Consider the following 25,744-nt stretch of genomic DNA (forward strand, 5'->3'; position numbering starts at 1 on the left):
CCGAAACCAGTCACCGAGTTAGAGAAGTTACCGATAACGGTATTTTATATTAATGTTATCTTAATATTCTGTAACAGAACACAGGCGAGTGTATTATTTTTTGGCTTACCAGATCCTTCAAAATTCTCTGACAGGATTACAAAAACCTTATCAAGTATCTAAGACATACTCTTTGGTATTGTTCATGAGAAATAGCCTACACTTTGAACGGTTCAAAGATTAATAGGGCTCTCTTAAGGTAGTAGTGATACCTCTACGAGATTCAAAGATGCACATTTCAGAGCTAACAATAGCACGTTTTATTGATAATGTAGTAACAATGGTATCGTGCTGCAAATGAGTTAATGTCTTAGGATTTTTATCATAATATATCTGTTTTTTGGATCAGCAGTGGATCCCCGCAATTCATAACCCTCCTTTGTAACACTGGTGTTATATTCAGTGCAAATTTTTACGACGGTATCTGCTATAGAGGTGTTCCAATTTTAAGTTTTTCCCAAAATGGAGCAAAACCCTTCCCTAAAAAACACATTTATTTTATAAGAGGTATTCTCTAACCTTTTGTAAAACGGATTATAAAATAAATGTGTTATTTAGGGAAGGGTTTTGCTCCATTTTGGGAAAAACTTAAAATTGCAACACCTCTATGGCAGATAGGCCTACCGTCGTAAAAATTTGCACTGAATATAACACCAATGTTTACAAAGGAGGGTTATGAATTGCGGGGATCCACTGCTGATCCAATAAAACAGTTATATTGTAATAAAAATCCTAAGACATTAACTCATCTGCAGCATGATACCATTGTTACTACATTGTCAATAAAACGTGCTATTGTTAGCTCTGAAATGTGCATCTATGGATCTCGTAGAGGTATCACTACCACCTTAAAGAGAGTCCTGTTAATCTTTGAACTGAGTTCCTCAGTTTCCCTTTGAGTGTCCTATTATTACTGCAAGTAACCGTCTTGCATATATTTGCAGATAGGCCATCGTCAGCGTGGAATATTTATTCTGTGTAAGATTCATTATTTTAGCAGGCCCTTGTTATTACATGCCCAGTAATTCGTCATTCTTCTGATCTGTGTTTGTTATGTAAATATAGCCTAATTAGTTAAGAGAACCCTTGAATTTACATAATTTTTCCCCTCACCTGAAGAAGGCCCTAAGCCACAGATTTCCCTTGCTTGACTACAAAGTATCCTAATATTGAGTCAGATGTGTAATAAATAAAAGGAACTCCCTGCATTCATCCGCTGCCGCCCAGAATCAAGTATGTAACCCCGGACGTTCGTAGAAATATTATACATATATATATATATATATATATATATTATATATATATATATATATATATATATATATATATATATATATATATATATATATATATATATATATATATATATATATATATATAATATATATATATATATATAAATATATATATATATATATATATATATATATATATATATATATATATATAATATATATATATATATAATATATATATATATATATAATATATATATATATATATATATATATATAATATATATATATATATTATATATATATATATATATATAATATATATATATATATATATATATATATATATATATATATATATATATATATATATATATATATATATATATATATATATATATATATATATATATATATATATATATATATATATATATATACATACATAAATATATGTATGTATGTATGTGTATATACTGTATGTCTATATATGTATATGTATAAATATATGTTAAATATATACATATATGTATATATATATATATATATATATATATATATATATATATATATATATATATATATATATATATATATATATATATATATATATATATATATATATAGATAAGATACATGTGTGATGGTGATCAGCTGACATGTTTATCACCAGTAATTATATCCCACTGATATTCTCAGAAATACGGTACACACTTAAGGGCATTCGTTTACTAAACACATGACGACGCACAAACTCGTGTAGATGAACCTCCTTAGAACGACAGTGTTACTGTTATCAAATCCCGACAGACAAACCCGATCTCTTTAATTGTCTCCCTAGATACGCATTATCGGAGAAACCTGTTTTGGGCGGTTATCGGTATCTCTCTCTCCAGAGGGTTGGTGTTTACACAGTGCGAATCAATAACGATTTTGTATTCGAGTACACAGCGATAAGGTCCCGAAAATTTCCCAGACTTTTCAGGTTGTTTAGAAATGGGGACAATATTCGTTGATGGTAGTAATGACTGCCTGGACCCACGCACGGTTTTTGTCTCTATCTCTCTCTCTCTCTTGACGGTAGTTTTGAATTTTTGAAAGTACTTCCGGGACCGTGAGAGTACAACTTGAGAAAAATAATAGAATATAAAACATAAACATTAATTCTCCAAAAAAATAATGGAACACGCGAAACAGGCATGATTTCTAAACACTTATCACTCTGAATGTAAAAATGATTGAAGAACAGTATGGACGCACTTGGTCGCATATATTCATATGATAAACATCAGAACTGAACGAATTCTAATACAATCACGTTCTTACAAAAATACCTTCAGGCCAAGGAAACATTGTATTTTCCCAGCCTAGTAACTTTTGTACAAATCTCTCTCTCTCTCTCTCTCTCTCTCTCTCTCTCTCATTTCTAGTAGTACTGTTACGCCCATTTACAAAAATCTAAGTCATTCCATTTAGTTGGGAAAACAAAAATAAATCTGTCAAGTTCACCTGCTAATGTACGTTTATAATAAGACGAGGTAAGATAAAGACTTTAGATTTTAATACTTCAACCGACCCCTCAGAACACTGATATTCATAGAGTCGCAATTAAGGTTCGTAAGGAATAAACAAACAGTTGCATACATAAGCAAAATACCAAACTATCATAATTCAGTGAAATATACTAACTGGCAACTCAAAATTTTTTGTTCATTTCTGAAACTTCTGGCTCGGTCACACATTTGCGATTCAAGGGCACGCAATGTGTAACTGCAGAAATTTTGCTAATTACGACGTCATTACGCTGTAATTATGACCAAATCGCCAGCAACTGCCATGAATCATTACTGTGACGCCAAGTTTGGCGACGTGCAACAAGTGATGGCTGATGTTTTAACCGTTTAAAACATATACAGTCCGGCGGCGGCAACTGTCATTTGTCGTCTTGTCATTGCACACTACGCAACATGGATGCAATGGCATTGCCACTGACGCAATGGCGTCGCCATTTGCCATAATTAGACTGCGCAAATTGTAACTCTCAACTGTGACATGTGCCATCCATTACGTAATGCGCCATGAATCGATATAGTTACGTGGCAGTACACGAAGCGCGCTGCGTGGATTGCGATGTGGCAATGCTGCCTCACACACGTAGCCAAGCATAAAAGGCAGCAGCCAAACACGAGGGGTCAGTAGTCTTTCCTGAGTGACCTCTGTTGCTCTCCTCGCCATCTTGGTTTTCTATGCTTCTTCTTAAACTTGTGTTGTCGTTCCTCCATGCACCTTAGGAGTCTTAAGTGCAACATGGTATTGTGATAATCCAAAATGCCTATTACTAATTCAGGATCATGTTGGTTCTCCAGTATGAGGCCTAGCAAATCCATGTTCTCCGTGTTCTTCCAAAAGAAATCACAAGATGGGAATGGTAATGTGGTTGGAACAGGTAGATCTTGCTCTGTCTGTGACTGGAACGAGAAGGATCAGTATATATGGTGGAATCCATGTACACGACACAGTTATGATGCCATAATGCATGTCGCTATGTGACGTAACTACAACGCAATTACATTGCCATAATTCGACATGCGTTTATGCACTATGCTGTCCTGTCACAACTGTCAATTGTGAGCTGGTCTAATCATTGGCATAATGCATGTATGATTACAGATGTACGTAGTTCATCTCAAACTGTGCAATGTTGTCGCTATGGTTAATGGCGTATTACACCATGGTGTCGTAGTCTGCTGACAATTTTTTTCCTGGCGGCCCCCGGCACGTGAATGATGGCGATGATCGCCAAAACCAGCCATTATGACATGCATATCCTTGAATCGCAAAAGTGTGACCGCGCCATTAGTCGTTAAGTGAAAATAGGTAAAAAATGTGCCGAAGTTTCTTTGGCGCATTAGAGTTTTCTGTACAGCGTATAATGCTGTATGAAACTCTCAGCCACGGCCGTGGTGGCCTGTGTTGTTGGCATCTATTGTGGTGCCAGATGCACGATCATGTCTAAATTTAACCTTAAATAAAATAAAAACCACTGAGTCTACAGGGCTGCAACTTGGTATGTTTAATGATTGGAGGGTGGGTGATCATCATACCAATTTGCATCCCTCTAGCCTCAGTAGTTTTTAAGATCTAAGGGCAGACAGAAATAGTGCAGAGACAGACAGACAAAGCCACCTAAATAGTTTTCTTTTACAGAAAAATAAAAGGAAACAATGCCTAGGGCGTCATATATATTGAAACTAGGAAAAAAATTTCTTCACTAAAGAATCAGTTTTGTTTGTATGAAAGGAACAGAAGCCTCAGAATATTCCACTTATGAACAAGGATAGGTTTTCATAGTTATATATCTTTGTTTCTTAAGGTTGTACTTTTCCTTTCAAAATTTGTTAAATTAATTTACGTCCTGTTCACGTCACCTATCACCACATGATCCTTGTAACTCAAAGGAAAAATGTCTATGAAATGGTTTCCATGATATACTGTTTTGCTAATAAGGGAAAACTGTTGTTTCAGTCTTTCGGTTAAGGCTTTGATTTCGTGAATAATAATAATAATAATAATAATAATAATAATAATAATAATAATTACTGTACACACCTGTCTGGTCCTGAGCGTAAATAATAATAAGTCTAAACATTTAAATAGATCTCACCAAACAAATGTTTTTCAACAGTTTGTTTGGCAAAACTACGGAAACTTAACTAAATATAAAAACCTATGAATTCATATATAACTTTAAGAGATACTAGCTGACCAACCCGGCGCTGCCTGGGAAAACTGAATGACAACCTATAAACTCACTCACTCTCTTTCCTCCCAACACCCCCTCTACTCTCTCACTTCATCTCCCTCTCACTCTCTCCCTTTCCTGTTAAGATAGTTGGTTCAGTTACACTGCCCAGCATTTTTGACATTTTATATTCCACCCCTTCTCAAACCCCCTTTCCTGTCGGAGCTGAACTTGGACTTAAAGGGCATTGGGAGCATCACTATTCATCTCAGCGACCTCGAAAACTATGGATTAGACACTAATATCTGTAATTTTCAATTATTTTTACATGTCACCCCAATCTCTCCCCACCTCCTATCGGGGGCTGAATTGGGCTTAAAGGCCATCAGGAGTGTCACTATTCATCTCATTGACCCTGAAAAATGGATTAGACACTAATATCTGTCATTTTTGGTTATTTTTAAGTCACCCCCTTCCCACCCCTTCTTACCCCCCTTCCTGTCGGGGTTGTACTTGGACTTTGAGAGCGTCAGGAGTGTCACTATTCATCTCGGCAACCTTGAAATCTATGGATTAGACACTAATGTCTGTCCTTTTTGGTTATTTTTACATGTCATCCCCTTTCCACCCCTTATCGACCCCCCTTCCTACTGGGGCTGAACCTGGACTTAAAGGGCATCAGGAGTGTCAGTACTCATCTCAGCAACCTCAAAAACTATGGATTAGGCACTAATATCTGTCATTTTCAGTTATTTTTACATGTCACCCCTTCTCACCCCTCCCCTTCCCATCAGGGCTCAACTTGGACTTGAAGGTATTGGGAGTGTCACTATTCATCTCAGAGACCTCAAAATCTATGGATTACACACTAATATCTGTCTTTTACGGCTATTTTTACATCAACCCCTTCCCACCCCTTCTCAGCCCCCTTCCTATCGGAGCTGAACTTGGACTTGAAGGGCATTGGGAGGGTCACTATTCATCTTAGTGACCTCGAAAACTACGAATTAGACACTGAAATCCCTCATTTTCAGTTATTTTTACATGTCACCCCCTTCCCACCCCCACTTCCTATCGGGGGTCTGAATATGGACTTGAAGGGCATTGGGAGTGTCACTATATCTCAGCAACCTCGAAAACTATGGATTGGGCACTAATATCTCTCAATTTCACTTATTTTTACATGTCACCCCCTTCCCACACCCCCCTTAGGTGCCAGTGATGTCTTACCCAAACAGTGTTGTTTTCGAGATAGTAAATTATGTATACCAAGTCTGGTTGAAATTGCTCAATGCATTTCAGAGTGTATGTGGAACATACAGACACATACATACAATCCATTTTATATATATAATAAATAAAAGAATAAATATGAGGAACATACCGACACAAAGTAGCTGTGGTCATGTTGTGAATATTCATTTTAGTGATGTGCAAACAATTTTTGTTACTGAATGTGTGACGGAAAATTAAGTAACGCGCATAAGTATACTTTCAATGCAGATAATGGGATGGTTAATCCCATATCTCAAAGAGTAGTGTATAGTATGGCACTAAGTGTATCCATATATTTTTGTGTGTAACTATGTTAGGCCAGCCTCTCACCACTGACCCAACTATATGTATTCAAAACGGAGGTACTTTGATTACAGCTTCGATGCGTAACGTCTTTCAAGACTGTTCAGAACTAAGCAGGAAGCATTAGATAAAAGCGAGGTATTCAGTCCATACCTTAGTCAATGTGTTGCGGAAGGCTTTTGTTTAGACAGAAATAGTAAACCTAGTTCGTAAAAATACCCATCAGGGTAAAAACATAGTGGTGCCGAAATATACTGCCAATGTCAAGATTACAAAATTATACCCAATGATTTATCAAGGTGGTAAAATATATATTTTTTCACCATTGCAAAACGCACATAAATTTTGCTAAGCCAGGTAAGAACTTATACCAGTTTGAAAAGCTTCGTCTCATGTTGCAAATATCTTAAACACAGTGACACTTGATTTAGTTTACATTATTCAATGCACTGGTAAATCATAAACATGAAAATTATCACTGACATCCATACCTCTTGTTATCGGAAGAGTGCTGACGCAAAACATAACAATATCACTACTTCTCGGGAGTTATAGTTATCATTCCATACCGACCGGAGCACGTAATGAGGACATCCACCCACTTCTGGAAGCACAGATTCACTGCAGACCCGTCAGTCCGTCACCCGTCGACTCACACCTACATGGGTAGAAGGTAAACTGTAACTGCTTAAACACTTGAGACAATCGAACAGCGACCATTTAACAATAAGCGAAACAACGACACAATATAAGAGAAAAGAAACCTTACACCTAGCGACTTTATTTACCGATGATATATATATATATATATATATATATATATATATATATATATATATATATATATATATATATATGAATGACAACTTACTGTTAGAATATAGGGAACGTAAAGATGTAAATGAGATAACAAATTCACTCTATGCAGACGGAGGAAAAAAGGAGGAGAAATGAATTGAAAAATAAATTTTTAATCAAATGAAACATTGAAGGGAATCTTTTTTGTACATTTTGTTATAATTTACGTTATCAAGAAGAGCGTTCACTTCTGAAACCTGGAGGTCACACATTGGTTATTGCAGCCTAACTTTCAAGCTCTTACGAGTCGTAAAAGAAAAACAAAACATTCTACTGTTCTCACCCTTTCTCAGAATCACTGAGCCTCTTTACGTCTCCTAACATATCCCATTCCATCCTGTAAGGGGACAGTGCCCTCGGTGCACCTTCCATCTCCCTATCGGCCCCCTGACTTCACCTACCTTTTAGGCTTTTATTTGACCTCTATTCCCGCTTCCTTTCTTCAGTCTTGCAATCCAGCCTTCGTAGGGGTTTTTCCCAGTTCCGTCTCTTCCCTATACTTCATCTTGAGCGCTGAACGGCCAATAGCACACCAGTGCTTGGCTGGATTGCCTAAATATCATAAAATCAAATCATAGCCCATTCCACAAGAGTCACAGAGACAACCTTGCAGGACAAGTCGTTGTCGAATGTCCCTCCTCCCGCCTGAATAAAAGCTCGAAGTGGCTTCTCACCCAGTTGTTGCGGCTTTGTCTTCGTCTAAAATGTGTTGAGGCGACTTGGCGGGAAACGTAAACTTAACAACTGCTACCTATCGACGTCGTCACCTCCTTATGACAAAGCACCGAAGAGTGGAGGCGATACAGCGGTCCTGGAAAGGCTGTGTAAGCTGTGAGCACTTCGAGTCACTTGAAGTGCAGTAGTTGCCATTTCTTAAATCCCTATTTGCATCTGATACATTTAGGCTACCCTCCAAGTGCCTTTGGAAAAGATTTCCAAATGCAATGATGTAAATTTCTGTAAAGTTTTAATCTAGAATTTTCAGTCATTATCTTCCAGGTAATCAGTACCAAGCAACGTGAAAAGAAACTAATCTTCTGTATGCAGTGAAGTTTTTTGCCAATTCGCACGATAATTAATTCCAACCGCTGATGGCTTAAATTGTTGTGTTAAGCCACCACTACACGTGCGGACTCCGCTTCGCTTACTACGGAAACAAATGATCGATTTAGGTTTTCAATGTACATTTTATCGAGGTAATAAACAATTATATTAATTATCATAAATTATGATAAAAATTCACGTAAGTTCTGATCAAAACTTGAAGTTTTAGGGGATTTATTGTTGTTGGTAAATGATACTTTTGGCAGCGCCAGGAGAAAAGGTGAAGTGTCAGGTGAAAAATGAGAATAAACCCAGAAAACTGAAGGAAAAGGTGACGTAAAAACTAAAATTTCATTTGTTTTGTCTGTTTGTATGTATGTCACGGGGTAGGGTTTGATTTGATTTTGAGGTATAAACCTTTCTGGGGTGACATAGAGAGAGGCCGTGTGCAAAATTTTGTCTGGTTCTGTCAAGCGGTTTGGCTTTCTATAGAAGCCAAACTAATATATAAGCATTCACTTATATATATATATATATATATATATATATATATATATTGCTTATCACAAAATATTTATGTATATATGTTTATGAAAACTAATATCTACTGATAAGCATCACAAAAATCATCGTGATATGGCTGCATTTTGAAATTATCTCCTCCGTCACTCTCAGCCTCCCTTATCTTCTCTTCCTCCCCACCCCTTCCCCCTCTCCCCCTCCTCTCCTTTTATCGGGACGGGTAAATTGCATAAATTCACGGGAGGTGAGTTCTCCATCTCCAGTCTCTCTCAGACCGCGAAGCAAACAATGGCTGTAAGTTGCGAAAAAATTGTTCTTAAATCTCCCGACTACTTTCTGGAAACTCGTTTTCTGTTGGAGCGAGTGTGGTCGTTGTCTTGGAGTCCCAGTGTTTCACTGTATTTATTTCTTTGTCTTGCCAGTTTGTTTAATTGACTGTTTGACCGATTTAATTATTTGTCCTGAAGTCCGGTCTATTCACTTGCGTTGTATCAATTGAGGACTTGATTGTCCCCTTTCAATATTTAATATATTTTCATATCTTTTATTGGAGGATAATTTCAAATACTGTCATTATTATCCGTTGCATTCTCCCTTATAAGTTTATTCCGGGGTCGATTACCAGGAGTGAGGTATTTTTTTCAAAGTATTGTGTATTTCCAAACATCTGTGACATTATGAACGTTCACTGCAGTTTCCTCTTATTAATAACCTAAATCATAATCTTGGAAAACATTTTCTCTGTTTTCAGGAATTTCAATCTTTTAATTTTCAATGTGAAATTTTGGAAAGCGGTGCGGTATTTTAATATATTTTTGATCGTTTTCAAAAGTTTTTTAATATTTTTCTCTAAAGTCGACTCACTTTCTTTTTAAAGACGTCACTGTTTAATGTTAATAAATCAATTTCTAAATTCAAAAAACTAACTTAGTAGCTGTGATAGTACTTTAATGTAAGGATTTATATTCGGAGCATCTGTTCTGATGTTACAGGAATTTTCTTATCCTTTTTTTTTGTTATCCAAAAGTACTTCTGAGTTATAGACTTTAATACAAAGCTCCTTCGAACAAGTTAGAAGAGTACAGAGAGGTAAAAGTAGCAATGTGTGAAGGGATTTTAGAACAGTGACCTCTGTTAAAGTAAAGTGTGATTGCTGAATATGGATGAAAAGAAAGTGGTGAAAGCAAACGTGATGGATTATCTTGTATTATAAATGGTTGGTGATTTTGAATTCGTAATTGATACGACTACGGAAGAAGACTGGCATAATTGGAGAGATGGATAGTAGTGCTTTAAGGTAGTTCCGACATTCAGAGAGGATGGCAGGAGAATGATTTACGGGAAAATAGACTTAGAAAGAACGGTGTTATCGGAAGGGGAAAAAATATTATTATTATTAATTATTATTATTCAGGAGATGAATCCCTATTCATATGAAACAAGCCTGCAGGGGCGACACTGCCTTGAAACTCAAGTTTCTAAAGACTATGGCGTTCATATGAAAGAAGTTACAGATGATAACAGGAAATACACACAGAAGAGATCAGTGATTAGAAATTAAAAGAAAGACGAATAGATAAAATAATAAATAAATAGATAAAAACATAAATGAATGATCGGAATACAAGGTGAATTGTTTTCGGGCAGTCTGTTAACGTCTTCGTTATGATTTCTTTTTCCGTTATATTGTTTTATGTGATTTCCTGCTTTTTAATCTGTTAACGTCCGAATGGATGAAGGTTGGCATCGATAAAAAGACGGTTCAGAGTCATTTAAGGTGGTCTGACCACGTGGAAAGAATGGAGGGGATTATAGGGAGGAAATGCTGGGGGGGGGGGGGTTAGCGCCGTCAGTGCACCTCACGCCGTGCTCTGTAGGCATTACTTAAAGGGTCTTTGCAGCGTCTCTTCGGCCCCTAGCTGCAACCTCTTTCATTCCTTTTACCGTACCTCCGTTCATATTCTCTTTCTTCCATCTGACTTTCCTCGACCCTCTCCTACCAATAAAGGTTTTCCTCCTGTTGCACCTTTAAAGTAAAACCTTTCAATTTCCTTTTCATCGCTGAATGACCTCATAGGTCCCAGCGCTTGGCCTTTGGCCTAAACTCTATATCCTGTTCTATTCTAGAGCTCCTAACAGGCCGGGGGCTTTGGAGGTTTTCTGTACATCGCATTCACGAGTGATTCGCCAATCTTCTCTTGCTTTAGCAAGTCATTGCCGTCTATTTCTTTCGTGAACCAACTAACACTTACAGCGACTGGTTATTGCTGAATAAAATATGACCATTATTATTTTTCATTATTATTTTCACCTTCACCATCATCATTATTAGTATTATTCTCTATTTGTCCTCTTATTCATGTTATTAATTTTAGAACCTTCGTTATTCATTCGAAATGTTAAAAGGCTTTACTACCTTTTGCTTCCTTTTGATAACAGCTGCTTTCGTCTGATTTTCCCTTTGTTTAGAAAAGCACTACACTTGTCCGTATGGTACTCTACTTTTCGAAGTATAGAATATGAAAGTAATAAAAGATATTGTATATGTTATACTACTCTGCTTTTGTATTTTCAATGCACCCAACTTAAAATGACATGTCTCAATCCAAAATTTCATCATCAGATTTTCATCTAACCGACCTAGTTTTGTCCATGGTTGATTTTTCAGGCATTTTTCTCTTTTTCTTCACACACACACACACACTATATATATATATATATATATATATATATATATATATATATATATATATATATATATAAATATATATAAATTTATCTAGTTATTTTTATCCTTTTTCATACGAATATGAGCCTGTTTATCCGTTTATCTGTCGTCCCCTTGCAAGCTAGGATGATATATCAATACCTGCATTTTCTAGGACTCACTTGATTTCTGACACTAACACAGAAACTCAGTACAAACATATGGGAATATTTAATGAACATCAATATTGGCCCTCTCTTTGGGAATGTCACCCCCTTAGTGAAGAAGACCCCGTAAGGGGGTAGTGCCGTCAGTGAACCTCATGTGGTGCACTGTAGGCATTACTTAAAGGGTCTTTGCAGCGTCCCTCCATTAGGCCTCTAGCTGCAACTTCTTTCATTCCTTTTACTGCACCTCCGTTCACATTCTCTTTCATCCATCTTACTTTCCTTTACCGTCTCCTAACAGTTGTTTCATAGTGCAATTGCAAGGTTTTCCTCCTGTTACACCTTTCAGACCTTCTTACTATCTATTTCCCTTTCAGCACTGAATGACCTCATAGGTCCCAGTGCTTGGCCTTTGGCCTAAATTCTATATTCTTCTCCTTGGTGAAGAAGAGACAATCCATGTGGATGGGAAATTATACGAGATGCACAAGTCGCCATTTCTCTTATTTGGTCTCTGTCATTCTCAACTATCGCGGTTCGTTCGTTCGTTGTTTTTCAATGCTGTTGTTGATCTTGTTTTTCACTCGTCAGACGAACGATGAGAAAGATAAGGAAGGCGTTCACGAGGTCATCACCAGCGCCTCTCTGCATCTTGAGGAAGACGATAAACTGAATTATTCTTGACTGTAATCACAGGAATGATCAAAGGTGCAAGTAACTAACTACCTTGTTGATAAGATTATATGTGAATGCTTGCGGATGACTTTGGTCGACATCTATCCTGAAAACATGCTGATGTTACTGTGTGCACGTTTTAACGAAACGAACGCTGGTGTGAGCAAACTGATTTTTCTTTACGAAAACTTCTGTAAACATGTTCCCCTCTTTTCCATTGATAACAGCTCAATGACCCGTTATGGAGGGTGAGGAATTTGTATCCACTTGACCATGTTGTTGACGACCTGCTGACGTCATTGAAATGACTATCTATTAAGAGACCTGTTTATTAGCCCTTGTTATTGGTCCAGACTTATCCTCGAAACATTTATAAAAGAGGAAATTTTGACAATATATTTTGCTTTCGACCCATCTTCTTGCAAAGCGATAAAATGTTATTAAGTATCTATCAATAACTGCAGTACGAAATCGGAGTAAAGCAACTAATCCGGGATAAACTGACTGATTATGTCTAAATTAGTGGATAGATAGTGTTTTACTCGGAGTTATTTCTTTGTAACTCATATGTATGTTATCATTCTACGTTTTGTTTTTCATGAATATATATACATTATATATATATATATATATATATATATATATATATATATATATATATATATATATATACATATACATATATATATATATATATATATATATATATATATATATATATATATATATATATATATATGTATGTATGTGTGTATGCATATATTACTGTGCAGTCAAAATTTGTTCCTTTGCACGTAACTATCTGGGGCACATTCGCAGGAGTTAACTTTTTGGGGCGAATATAATCTATTCACACAACTACTTTCATAAATCGATTATTTCGAGGATTTAGGTACCATTTCGGACCAGTTTCGGGCACTTCGTCTCCTTTGTATCTTTCACATCGAGATTGGAAAATATGGTTCGAAACTATTTTTAACTTCATGACAGATAGATACTAACCTTTAGACACTATGAAGTTGGTACGGTCAAAGATGGTGGGTGCAGTCTTCTTTGTATATTGAAGTGACTTTGGATGCTTTTCATTGGTAAGCAGCCTAAAATATCTACATCAGAAATGGGTCTGTAGCTCTGCAAGGGCGTGATCCTCCTTTCGTTTGAACGGAAGTCTTACGTGAACAATTAAGTATATCTTAGTTTAACCAGACCACTGAGCTGGTAGATACCAAAGATAGAAATTGATCATAATTCCTATTCAGAGCATTCTCACTATACTGCATAGAAATAGAAATGCTGAAGGCCTAGAATTTCTTAAGTTCCATTCTTTAGAAGCTTACCAGAGCAATTAAAGCTCTTTTTTGGCTGGTATGATTAATATTTTATAGACTTTCCGTTAGGTTCATATATGAACCCTTTCATGTGATTCCTGAATCCCAGCTTAGGAGAATATAGTTATTATCGTCTTGGAAGAGAAGTTTATAAAGTATTTTACGGTTTGTTCCTTCTCTCTTTTCTCGTTGATGTGAGACTGGAACTAATTTGCCCTGGTTACATCAGTTTCCTTTGACGCAGATATATATACATATATGTATATATATATAATATATATGCGGGTGTGTGTATCTACATGTATATATACATATATATGTATATATTTATATGTGTGTGTACCTATATATGTGTATATCTACATATTTATATTTATAAAATATATATATATATATATATATATATATATATATATATATATATATATATATATATATGTACAATATATAAATACAGTATATATATTTATATTTATATAATTTATATATATATATATATAGTATATATATATATATGTATATATATATATATATACACATATATATGTATATATTTATACACACACACACACACACACACACACACACACACATATATATATATATATATATATATATATATATATATATATATATATATATATATATATATATATATATATGGACAGAGAGATAGCTAGATAGATGAATAGATAAATAGACAGGTAAGTCTAGACCAGGGGCCCAATGCTAGAGTTATTTCATTCTCTTCTTATCATCGTTAGTCCAAATTTTTTTTATGACTACTTTTTTGTTTCTTATGTAAGACGTTGAGAAGTACCCAAGAAAAAACACACACAGATTAGATATCAGCAAATAAGTGAAAGTAAACAGAAGCCTTCGTGAGAACTGACGTAATCTTCTTTATCTTAAAGGTATACCTAGTATGAAAATATAAAATTTTTCTTTTCTTTGTAAACTGATATTTGATTAGATCTGGTGATTTACTTCCATTATCTTTTGAATGAAAATGATATTTATAGACAATTTTCTCTTCTCAGCAAATGTTTTGTTTCCCAAAATGCTGAGCCAATATAACTGACAGTCCAGTAACCATATCTCGTTGAATTTTGACAGGGAAAATGAAGAGAAAAACTAGTACATGCGTTTTATAAATTGGGGACTAGGAACCACGGAAAATAAAGTAGGGAGGGAATATAAAGGAATAAAAGTTCACGACTCACAGAGTATGCATGGGAGGTGGTTGAGAGGGCACCTGGGAGAATTAGGGGCTCTCTGCTCTTCAACATAGCCATGGCCGAAATAGTTCCAGCAGTGGAATAATGTCGTCAGTGCACCTATACACAGCCCTTCGGCCCCTGGCTGCAACCCCCTGAATCTTTCTTTCATCTTACTTTCCACCCTTTCCTAACAAATGTTTCAGAGAAAAAAACTTCCCTTTCAGAAATGTAGTAAAAAAAAGGAACAGAGATGAATCTAAAATATGTAAGTGTGGGTTCTTGATTATACACAGCCCCGTTGACTGAACTTTTCTGAGAGAAAAAAACTCGAAATGTGAAAAAATGAATCTAAGCAGCAACGGCCAAGACAGGTTGACTGATTCATGAAAATTTGCCACTAAGGCCATGCGCTGGAGCACTTTCAGCCATTCAGTGCTTCAGGTGCAAAGAGGGAGTTGGAGTGGTTGCACAGCAAGATGGAAGAGAGGAAATGGGAACAGAGATAAAGTAAAAGGCTAAAAAGTGGGTGTTGCTAGTGGTCGAGACAACTGCCAGGCGGAAAATTGCCATTTAATAAGTACAATTTATAAAAAAAGGATTGCAAGGAAAAACCATTACTATCAAAACTTTAATTTATTTATAAGTATCCATTTACTACTTATATACAATTTAAAAAATAATAATTTGAATTAAAAATCATTACAATCAAAACTTTACTTGAATTTACTGAAAAACTTTACTTGAAAGAAATGTTGATGTACGTAAAAATATTCATATGCGATGCCTCTTAAATGCAACATTTTATTATTACTCTCATAATTTGAAATGAGGTTGTTAAGTCGAACATGTAGGTCTCTGTACTTTTTGTGCATAGGAAGTGTATCACCTCTTTCAAGTTGGATTCTTTTTGTAATAGCCAAACCTTCTTCACTTTTCAGAGCATTGATTAATTTCCATACATTAGGGTGACTATTGGTGACGGATTTATTCAAGGAATTGTGAAAGGCCTCAGCACTATTATTAGTAAGAGGCAGTGAGTTCTCAAAACGGGCAATTGATAGTAATGGTTTTTCCTTTAAATCCTCGTTTCAAAATATGACAGTAATAATAAAATGTATTTAAGGAGCGTCTCATGTGATATGCCTATTTTTTAGGTGTCAACATTTCCAAAGTAAAGTTTTTTAATAAATTAAACTTTTAATTGTAATGATTTTTAGTTCAAATAATTATCTTATCAACTGTATATAACTAGCAAATATATACTTTTAAATAAATTCACATAAAGTTTTCATATTAATGGTTTTTCCATGCAATCCTTTTTTTCTTTATAAATTGTACTTATTAAATGGCAGTTTTCCAACTGGCAATTTTCTTCATGGCAATTGTCCCACAGTGGCAATTTTCCCATAATGGCAATTTACCCATAGGCAATTTTCCGACGGGAAATATTCCCAATGGCAATTTTCCCACTGGCAGATTTCCTGTCACGGAACTGTGGAATAGCCTCCCAGAGAATGTGGAGCAATTAGAACTTCAGAAGTTCAAGCGAAGATGCAATGCATTACTACCCTAAAACTATTCTCCTTGAATTTTAATACATTTTTTTCTATTTATTAATTTATTTTTTCTTTTTTCATAAGTGGGATCTCTTCTTTATGTATTTCCCTTTACCTCTTACTTCTTCCTAATGGACACCATATTCTTTGGAAGCTTGAATTTCGAGTCAATGGACACCATATTTTTTGGAAAGTTGAATTTGGTCCCTGTGGGCTTGTTCCATACAAATAGATTTCATCTTATGAATAATAATAATCATAATTCCAGGGAAAAGAACAGAAAGTGATCATCATCGATCCCTCGATGGTCTACCGTCCAGAGGAAGCCATAAAGAAAGCCAACTGGAACTTCCGACAGTTTCCAGAGGACTCAGAAGACCCCAAACTGGTCCAGGTGAAGGAGACGTATATGAAAATGCACACCTACCAGTGTGTGGATTACGTCAAAAAGAGGGTAAGAAACTCTAGCAACTTCTAACAGCAGCAGAATTCTTATACAAATTCAAACAACAGCAGAATTCTCATGAGTGATAATATGAAAATTCTAACAACAGCACAATTCTTATAAAAATTTCTAACAACAGGAGAATTCTCATAATGATAACATAAAGATATAATAACAAAAAGTAGTAGCCGTGGTAATGGTGATAACATTGACAGTACTGAAACAACGGCATCATCTGTAAAACTGATAACAGAATAGTGTAAGTAGCAATAGCATGTGGTTAATTAAATATTTCATCAAAAGACACAAAGGAAATGTTTTTATCATGTTTTGATGACATATATATATATATATATATATATATATATATATATATATATATATATATATATATATAAATGTAATATATATATATAAATAATATGATATTCAGCTCGCCCACTGGCGCAGATTCGACAAGTTCCAAGCGACGATCATGCAGGCCCTCGAGAAGCTGAACGACCTCATCGACGAGAGCGATCCGGACACCGACGTTCCGAATATCGTCCACGCCTTCCAGACGGCGGAGAGACTGAGGGAGGCGCACCCGGAGAAGGGCTGGTTACACCTGACAGGGCTCATACACGACCTGGGGAAGGTAGGAGATTCGTAAGAGAATGTAAGGCCGAGTCATGTCCGTTGTTTCTCAAACAAATGCCGATTTATTTTTTTCTTTTCTAATAACTGATTTCTTCTTATTTCTGTATTTCCTCTCATTGTCTTCTGTTGCTTCTTTCGAAGCAACTGGAATATTCTTTGGAAGTTTCTTGAATTTCAAGTCAATGGCCCCTTTGGTGGGCTTGTTCTATATGAATAGGGTTCGTGTTCCGAATAATAATAATAATAATAATAATAATAATAATAATAATAATAATAATAATAATTCTTTGGAAGCTTCTTGAATTTCAAGTCAGTGGCCCCTTTGGTGGACTTGTTCCATCTGAATAGGGTTCATATTCTGAATAATAATAATAATAATAATAATAATAATAATAATAATAATAATAATAATAATAATAATAATAATAGTATTCTTTGGAAGTTTGAATTTCAAGTCGATGGCCCCTTTGGTGGGCTTGTTTCATATGAATAGGGTTCATCTTCTGAATAATAATAATAATAATAATAATAATAATAATAATAATAATAATAATAATAATAATATAAATAATAAAATTCTTTGGAAGTGTGAATTTCAATAAATGGCCCCTGTGGGGTTGTTCTGTATGAATAGAGTTCATCTTCTGAATAATAATAATAATAATAATAATAATAATAATAATAATAATAATAATAATAATAATAATAATAATAATAATAATAATAATACTGATTTTTAAACAACAAATATAGGCTGGATGGATGGATGGATGTTTGAAACAAAGCCCAAGACTACAAAGGCCATTCAGCGCCTGGAGAACTAGGTTTCTAAAACAATAACCAGTTTGGTGTTTAATGTTCACATAAACCGCTGAAATGAGGTTAGATAACTAATTCCGTACCAAAAGCTTACTTTTCTTCTTATTGCCACAGACTTGTTAATAAAATGCTGTATCTGATATTCTAATCTTTTCGACTTATTGAAACGGTGGAGCGATAAAATGAAAAAGTTTCCAAGAGGATGTGCAAATTTTTCGATATAAAGAGCATTCTTTTGTATAAAGGTTATTTTTCTTTATTAAAGGTTATGGCGTTTTACGGTGAGCCCCAGTGGTCGACTGTTGGGGACACTTTCATCGTGGGCTGCGACTTCGGGGATTCCGTCGTCTACAGAAACACAACTTTTCACAACAATCCCGACGCCAAAAATCCCAAACTAAAGTGAGTAAAGGACAACAAATGTTAATGAATGGGTGAAATACAGTGACATGCAACGTAGAGAAGTAATTACATGAGGTAAAAGTGAAAAAAGAGAAGCCTTTAGTCTTATAAACTGAAAGCAGCTGAATAGATAGAGTCCGTAAACGATAGTGAACCTTCAAAAACGCATCGAATTTCAGTATAGACGAAGAGAAATTGAAATGACGTGAAGACAAACCTTTCTTTCATTTCCCAGCACGAAGTACGGAATGTACGAACCGAACTGCGGACTTGAAAACGTCTACATGTCGTGGGGACATGACGAGTACATGTACCAGGTCTTGAAGCATAATAAGAGCACCCTGCCTGAAGAAGGTCTCTACATTATAAGGTCAGTAAGCCCCACAAATGCCATCTTTGTTATTCTCCCTGTTCTCTCGTGGGGATTCTCTTGTTATTCTTCCCGTTCTGATGTTATTCTGTTCTTTCTGTTCTCTTGTGAGGATTCTCTTTATATTCTCCTTGTTTTCTTGCGAGGATTATCCTGTTATTCTTCCTCTTCTCTTGTGAGGATTCTCTTGTTATTCACTTTTCTTTCTGTATTTCCTTTTCTCTTTTGTAACTTCTTGCAAATGAACACCAAATTCTATGGAAGCTTGAATTTCGTCAATGGTAGGCTTGTTCCATATGAATAGGAGTTTATCTTCCGAGTAATTATTGTTATTATTATAATAATAATCAAATCTATTGCTCGCTTTCCCCAGATTTCATTCGTTTTATCCCTGGCACACTGGCGGTGACTACATGCACCTCTGTAACAACAAGGACATGGAAATGATGCCGTGGATCAGAGAGTTCAAGTAAGTAAGCTCGAGAGACAGATGCTGGCAGGGTTCATGGGTTGAGTCTAACAATTGGTTTAAGTTGACTATTCTTAAGTATGCAAGCTTGAGATATAGATGCTTACAGGGTTCATGGGTCTAACAATTGGTTTAAGTTGACTATTCTTAAGTAAGTAAGCTTGAGAGGTAGATGCCGACAGGGTTCATGGTTTGGGTCTAACAACTGGTTTAAGTTGACTATTCTTAAGCAAGTAAGCTTGAGAGATAGATGCTTACAAGGTTCATGGGTCTAACAATTGGTTTAAGCTGACTATTCTTAAGTAAGTAAGCTTGAGAGATGGATGCTTACAGGGTTCATGGGTCTAACAATTGGTTTAAGTCGACCATTCTTAAGCAAGTAAGCTTGAGAAATAGATGCTTACAGGTTTCATGGGTCTAACAATTGGTTTAGGTCGACTATTCTTAAGTAAGTAAGCTCATCAGGTTCATGGGTTCAACAATTAGTTGTTAAGGCAAACATTTGTTAGACTATTCTTTACGAACCTCCTTCTTAGCCATTAAAGAACACTCAGCCAAAACAACAAGAACTTTAATTGTTACCTTGTAATCAACTTGAACTTACTTATTTCATATTCACATTCCAATAATTCATATTCTTTCGCCTATGTTGTGAATTTACAAGACATTCGTGTCTAACGAAAGTTATCCTTGGAAATTATTTAAGTTTTAAAACTTGTTTGATGTATTTCATACATCATACATGTTTTTCTGTTACTCTTTTCAATCGAAACCATATTAATTGTTATTATTATTATTATTATTATTATTATTATTTTGAATTTACAGCAAGTTTGACTTGTACACAAAGAAGGAGAACATTCCCGACATTGAGGCCTTAAAGCCTTATTACCAGTCACTAATCGACGAGTACTGCCCCGGCAAACTGAAGTGGTAAAAAGCTGAAACAAAATCACGACAGAATATGACGAAAACAAAATTCCATCTGGACAATACTAGGGGAAAATTGGTGCAGAATCAAACCGCTAATGAAAATACAACGGCGTTCTGGAAAGCTATGCCCTAAGGGTATGAGTTTTGCAATAGTTTTTTTTTCCAGAAATCATCCCTGTTAGCTGCAGGCAACAGTTCTCTGATTTGTGTCACACTGACATGGCTTGTTGGAATGATTTGAAAGGAAATTCATTATTATTTAACAGAGATCCACAGTTCTATGTGCTGTTACAAGTGACTGGAAAACTAATGCCTGAATACATAATCACTGACTGAATTTGGAATCTGTGAAGAAATTGTTTTAGAAAAGCAGATATTACTGCAATATGTTTATGGTGCACTATAATGCAATTGATTTTGTAGAAGACTGAAAACGTTGACAAGACATCCTAGCAAAGTTTTTGCAGATTATTACAAAGATTTATTTGTGATTTTGATTTTGATCCATTATTATTTTAGGGTATTTGAACGTTTTGTTATCTATTCATTTCGAAAAGATCACAAAAAAACGTCGCGTTAATGTACAATGAAAGACAGATTTTTATCTTACATGCTATTATTTGTTTTGAAGTATCGACAAAACAGTGATATGATGATGCTTTTATTTTGCATTATGTTTTACACTAAAGCAGAGGAAATAATGGTTATTATTGAAAAAAAAATGCGACTCCTGATAAATAGTTTTTTAGCTATTACCTGTTCAGCATCGCTGGTATTTGATTTAACGCTGAATGTAAAATACAAGTTGTCTATGCATAATCTTGTCTACTTAAACGAAAGACAGGCTAATTTAGTGTCCTAGTTAATTTAGTTTCGTTTGGTTTCGATTAGTCTTTGTAAAGGAGCTACACAGATGAAAAATACCAAGGTCACAAGGACATAAATGTCAGGTTGGTGTGACTTAATTGAAACATGCGAGAAGTTTTTAAAAAGTTGACTTTGGAACTTTTGTAGATATTCCTGAAAATTTTAAAAGGAAAAAGCTTTACAAAGGAACTTTCAAAAGGAGATTGGGCTGACAGTAAGGGGACCACAAGAGGAAAACAAATAATATTAGGATAAGCGGCGATAGCGAAGAATTAAAGGATCAGGTGTAAAAGAAACACTAAGCTCAGCTAGTATCTGGGGAGAAGCTTTGACAAGGAACAAAACACACACACACACACACACACACACACACACACACACACACACACACACACACACATACACATATATATATATATATATATATATATATATATAGATATATAAATAGAGAGAGAGAGAGAGAGAGAGAGAGAGAGAGAGAGAGAGAGAGAGAGAACAGATAAATGAAGCAAACTTGAGTTGGCTTTTGAAGGGCTTAAGAAAAATTATGTGACTTCGCATATTAATGTGCACATTATCGTACAAAATATGTCAGGTCTTATGTCTACAGTCAGTTACCAACTAACTTGTTATCGTTGTTTAAATAATGAATAAAAGATTGTCCATATAAGCTCAAATGATACAATAACACGAGAAGAACAATTTCCGTAAAGGGTTTATGGGCAAATGAAATATTTTATGAAAGTCCTCAATTCAACATAATTAAGGAATGAGGAAATTAGAGGCAGCAGTAGAATTTGTACTGATATAGTAGTTTTTCTGAGCATCTGCCTGACAGATGTTTGAACTTAATAAGGTAACACTAGAATCTAGATGAACTACTGGACCTAAGATGCTGGATGAAGAATCGTTGATAGTGATGACAAGAGATGAAACGGGACTGGAAAAGGAAGACCAGGGTGTATGATTATCCAAACATGGATAAACTGAGCGGCAAATCCCCTCAAGCAAGAGGAACGTTAACATAAAATGCAACCTTTGGAAACCATGTTTTGATGTTGAAGAAGATAAAACGTTGAAGACTGCAACATGATGAAGAAGTTGTCCAAGGGTGGTGTTTGGCGAGTAACACTCTCTGCCATAACATTTCGGCCTCATACATTTCACCAAGGAGCAAATATTTTCTCAGCGGTAATGCGAATTGAATCAAGCACGTCCTGAAGACTTACCCGCAGAGAATCAGTCATGAGGCCAATATTAGCCACCCGGCGGAAGGCGGTAAGGGATGACAGAAAGCTTGCCCTCAGTTTTCGAAAATAGTTAACATAATGATGATGCCTGGATTTTTCTCGTTTCTATAGGCTTCAATTGCTTTTCATATACTTTGAAATGTGCAGAGCAATAAAAAGTTGGAAGGATCACTTTACTCTTTTATTTTCCTTTCCTGAAATGAGATAGAAAATCTACTTAGGAGAAGGTGGCATGACTTGCTGCGATGATCACGTCTATAACAAACAAGTAGAAAATGTGCCGAACCAATCGAGTTTTCTGTACAGCGTATAATGCAGCATGAAACGATTAGTCTCGGCCCATGAAACTCTCAGCCACGGCCCGTTGGTGGCCTGTGTTGGTGGAACCTATTGCGGTGCCAGACGCACGATCATGGCTAACTTTAACCTTAAATAAAATAAAAACTACTGAGGCTAGAGGGCTGCAGTTTGGTATGTTTGATGATTGGAGGGAGGGTGGATGATCAACATATCAATTTGCAGCCGTCTAGCCTCAGTAGTTTTTAAGATCAGAGGGCGGACAGAAAAAGTGCTAACGGACAGATAAATAGCCATTTCAATAGTTTTCTTTTACAGAAAACAAAAAATGGTAGCGTCTGTACTACTTCAACATCCCATCTTGCCATTGCTACTCTTTATGTGGTTATGAATTAGCAATTCATTCACATAACGGGTATTCATCCCTTTTTATTTTTTAAGATTTTCTTCCATCATTACGCTTTCATATAATTTTTTTCACTGCAGCACAGTATGGATTCAATAAAGTACAAGCTTCACTAGATAATTAAACTTCATTAACAATAACCTAATAAGTAAGCATTAGACGATTCATATTCCCTTGTGTGTCTGGTGAATGACAGGTAGCTTTTTTCCTATTTAGATGTCCATCAAAACTTTCCACTGATCTCCCTGAGAAGTAGAATTCCTGATCCGCTGTAGGACAGCTCTTTTCATAGTTGTCACGACTCAGAGTACCTGAGAGCAGGCCTGATCCCACACTAAGTTATTATATAACTGGTTTGTCTTCTTATCAAAGCCAGTATCAGATAGGTAATTTCACAGAGGTAATTTCACAAGTACACTCAAGAAGATTCTCTGAGTTTAATATACTGTGGAACAGCTTTTTTGTTCTTGTGTTTTTAGCGTTTATTTGTTTTAATGAGAAAGAAACAGGTAAATAAGCGAAGACTTAGCTCAGCCACGATCAGGAAAGAGACAACAATTAAACTGTAAAAGCTTCAATAGATTTTTCTTCCCAGGAACAGAAACTGATCAAGGACAAGAAAAAAAAAGCACAAGAGCGGCTGATTCAAACTAACTGGACAAAGACCTGATAAAGACGGTCGACTCTTATGTTAACAATTTCCTCTCCATTCACAGGAATGGATGGAGTATTGGTTTCCTTACAATGCAGCTGTTGTGGTGTCATTACCGAAGGTAATAATTAATTATAGAATAGTTAAAGGGTTGATATTTTGCAATGGGTCTGAAGTTTTTAAACATAAGAGTGAGGATAAAGTTCTCTTGAGAAAGGTTGCTTTGAAGTATGTCAGTATTTCTTAACGCTGTTAAGAGATAAATAAGGTTTTGCCATTAAATGAATTTTAGGGATAATCATTAGAATTCTGAATGTTTGCTTAAGGTTTATACCCATCATTTTCATATCGAGTATAATGATATTTAATTTTTCAGTTAATGTACATTAGGATGTTGCCAATAAATATTGTTGTTCATTAGCATTGATTTGCAGTCGAATACTCTGTTTTGAATACCTAGACTTCCTTTCATCATATTTCTGCAACTGACTGAAGGATTTAACACTTCTATAAGCATCATTCAGGCAAAGAAGCAACAAACAAACCTCTTTTCTGACGGAGAGTGGGAAAACTGAACTGTGTCTTGTGGGATAACAATTTTTTGTAACTAGTCATAATTACCTTCAACGATTACCAGTATTACCACAATCAGGCTCAAATGACAGTTATTCATGATGGTTGCCAGATGATTCATCCGTAAGTTAGAGTGTTTAGCTCCTCATGCCTCGCTAGCAATATATGTACAAACAGAAATGTGACAATCTGGGGAGCACTTTCTTTTGTGACCACCTGGCTTGTGGGGCCCTCCAGTGATAGCCATGACTTTGGAAAAAGGTGAACATGAAAAAGAAGAGCGTTTTGCCCACAGGGTGCAAAGATATGGCTGTATGGTAAGAAAAGGTTTAACGGCCTAAGTGAAAAGGGGGTTTTCAAATAAAATATGTTGACCTTACAACTCACTTGATGACAAGCACACCTATTCTTAAAAAGGAAGGAGAGATTAATCATGAAACACAGAGTGAGCTAGAAAGTATTCTGTTCTAGAAGTGATTGGGAATTGGCTAGAAATAATGTCAATTCTTGTGTGTTCGAACTTCTATCCCATTCATTGCTCTGAAGGAACAGTGAATGGGATAGAAATCAGCAATAGTACGGGTCAGAGGATTAACAGGGAATGTCCTGAAGAACAGTCATAATTTAGAAGGATCTAGGATAATATGCAAGTCCCTGACTGTGGGAATAATCGGCTTTTCAGAACGAAAGGAATTATACGTAGATATTCAGCCACAAGAACAAGCAGTATTCATGAGCCAGTAAGATTTGTAAGTTCTCGGATGTGGGAACATTTAGCATTTTGGAATTATTAAGGTGTTTAGCTGCCGGCAGTGCGAATGGTCAAGTTTCAAGAGCTGACAAGCTATGAATACAGGCGCCTGAAAACAAGAAGCAAAAGCATTTAATTGCTGGTGAGATATGGAGACTTTTAGCCGAAGACATCATCAGTATTTACGAGCCGTCAAG

At 35.6% G+C, this 25,744-nt stretch overlaps 1 protein-coding gene and 1 long non-coding RNA gene across 6 annotated transcripts in view; one reads left to right on the forward strand and one right to left on the reverse strand.

Annotated features, from left to right (window-relative positions):
• Positions 1-25,744, reverse strand: part of LOC136829367 (uncharacterized) — a 521,509-nt gene that overhangs the window by 12,355 nt on the left and 483,410 nt on the right. For 2 of the 5 annotated variants that reach the window (XR_010850363.1, XR_010850364.1), the window contains exons 1-2: positions 8,127-8,274; positions 7,086-7,252 (exon numbers count right to left, since the gene is read on the reverse strand). This is a non-coding gene — a long non-coding RNA (uncharacterized lncRNA). Of the gene's footprint in view, positions 1-7,085; positions 7,253-8,126; positions 8,275-25,744 lie in introns of those variants that run through there. The other 3 variants (XR_010850367.1, XR_010850366.1, XR_010850365.1) reach the window with 2 other exon arrangements.
• Miox (Myo-inositol oxygenase) lies at positions 9,248-21,567 on the forward strand. Its single transcript, XM_067087814.1, has 7 exons — positions 9,248-9,312; positions 16,940-17,125; positions 17,550-17,753; positions 18,840-18,976; positions 19,212-19,346; positions 19,720-19,815; positions 20,644-21,567. Exons 1-7 carry the CDS (start codon positions 9,307-9,309, stop codon positions 20,750-20,752), a joined length of 873 nt encoding a protein of 290 aa, XP_066943915.1. The 5' UTR covers positions 9,248-9,306; the 3' UTR covers positions 20,753-21,567.

This window comes from Macrobrachium rosenbergii, chromosome 44 (genome assembly GCF_040412425.1).
Source record: "Macrobrachium rosenbergii isolate ZJJX-2024 chromosome 44, ASM4041242v1, whole genome shotgun sequence".
Classification (NCBI taxonomy): domain Eukaryota; kingdom Metazoa; phylum Arthropoda; class Malacostraca; order Decapoda; family Palaemonidae; genus Macrobrachium; species Macrobrachium rosenbergii.

Bases quoted from the DNA above. Each gene is read 5' to 3' on its own strand.
- Miox (XM_067087814.1), top strand. The intron at 19,347-19,719 runs GTCAGTAAGCCC...CGCTTTCCCCAG, and splicing joins GAAGGTCTCTACATTATAAG to ATTTCATTCGTTTTATCCCT. The intron at 19,816-20,643 runs GTAAGTAAGCTC...TTGAATTTACAG, and splicing joins CCGTGGATCAGAGAGTTCAA to CAAGTTTGACTTGTACACAA.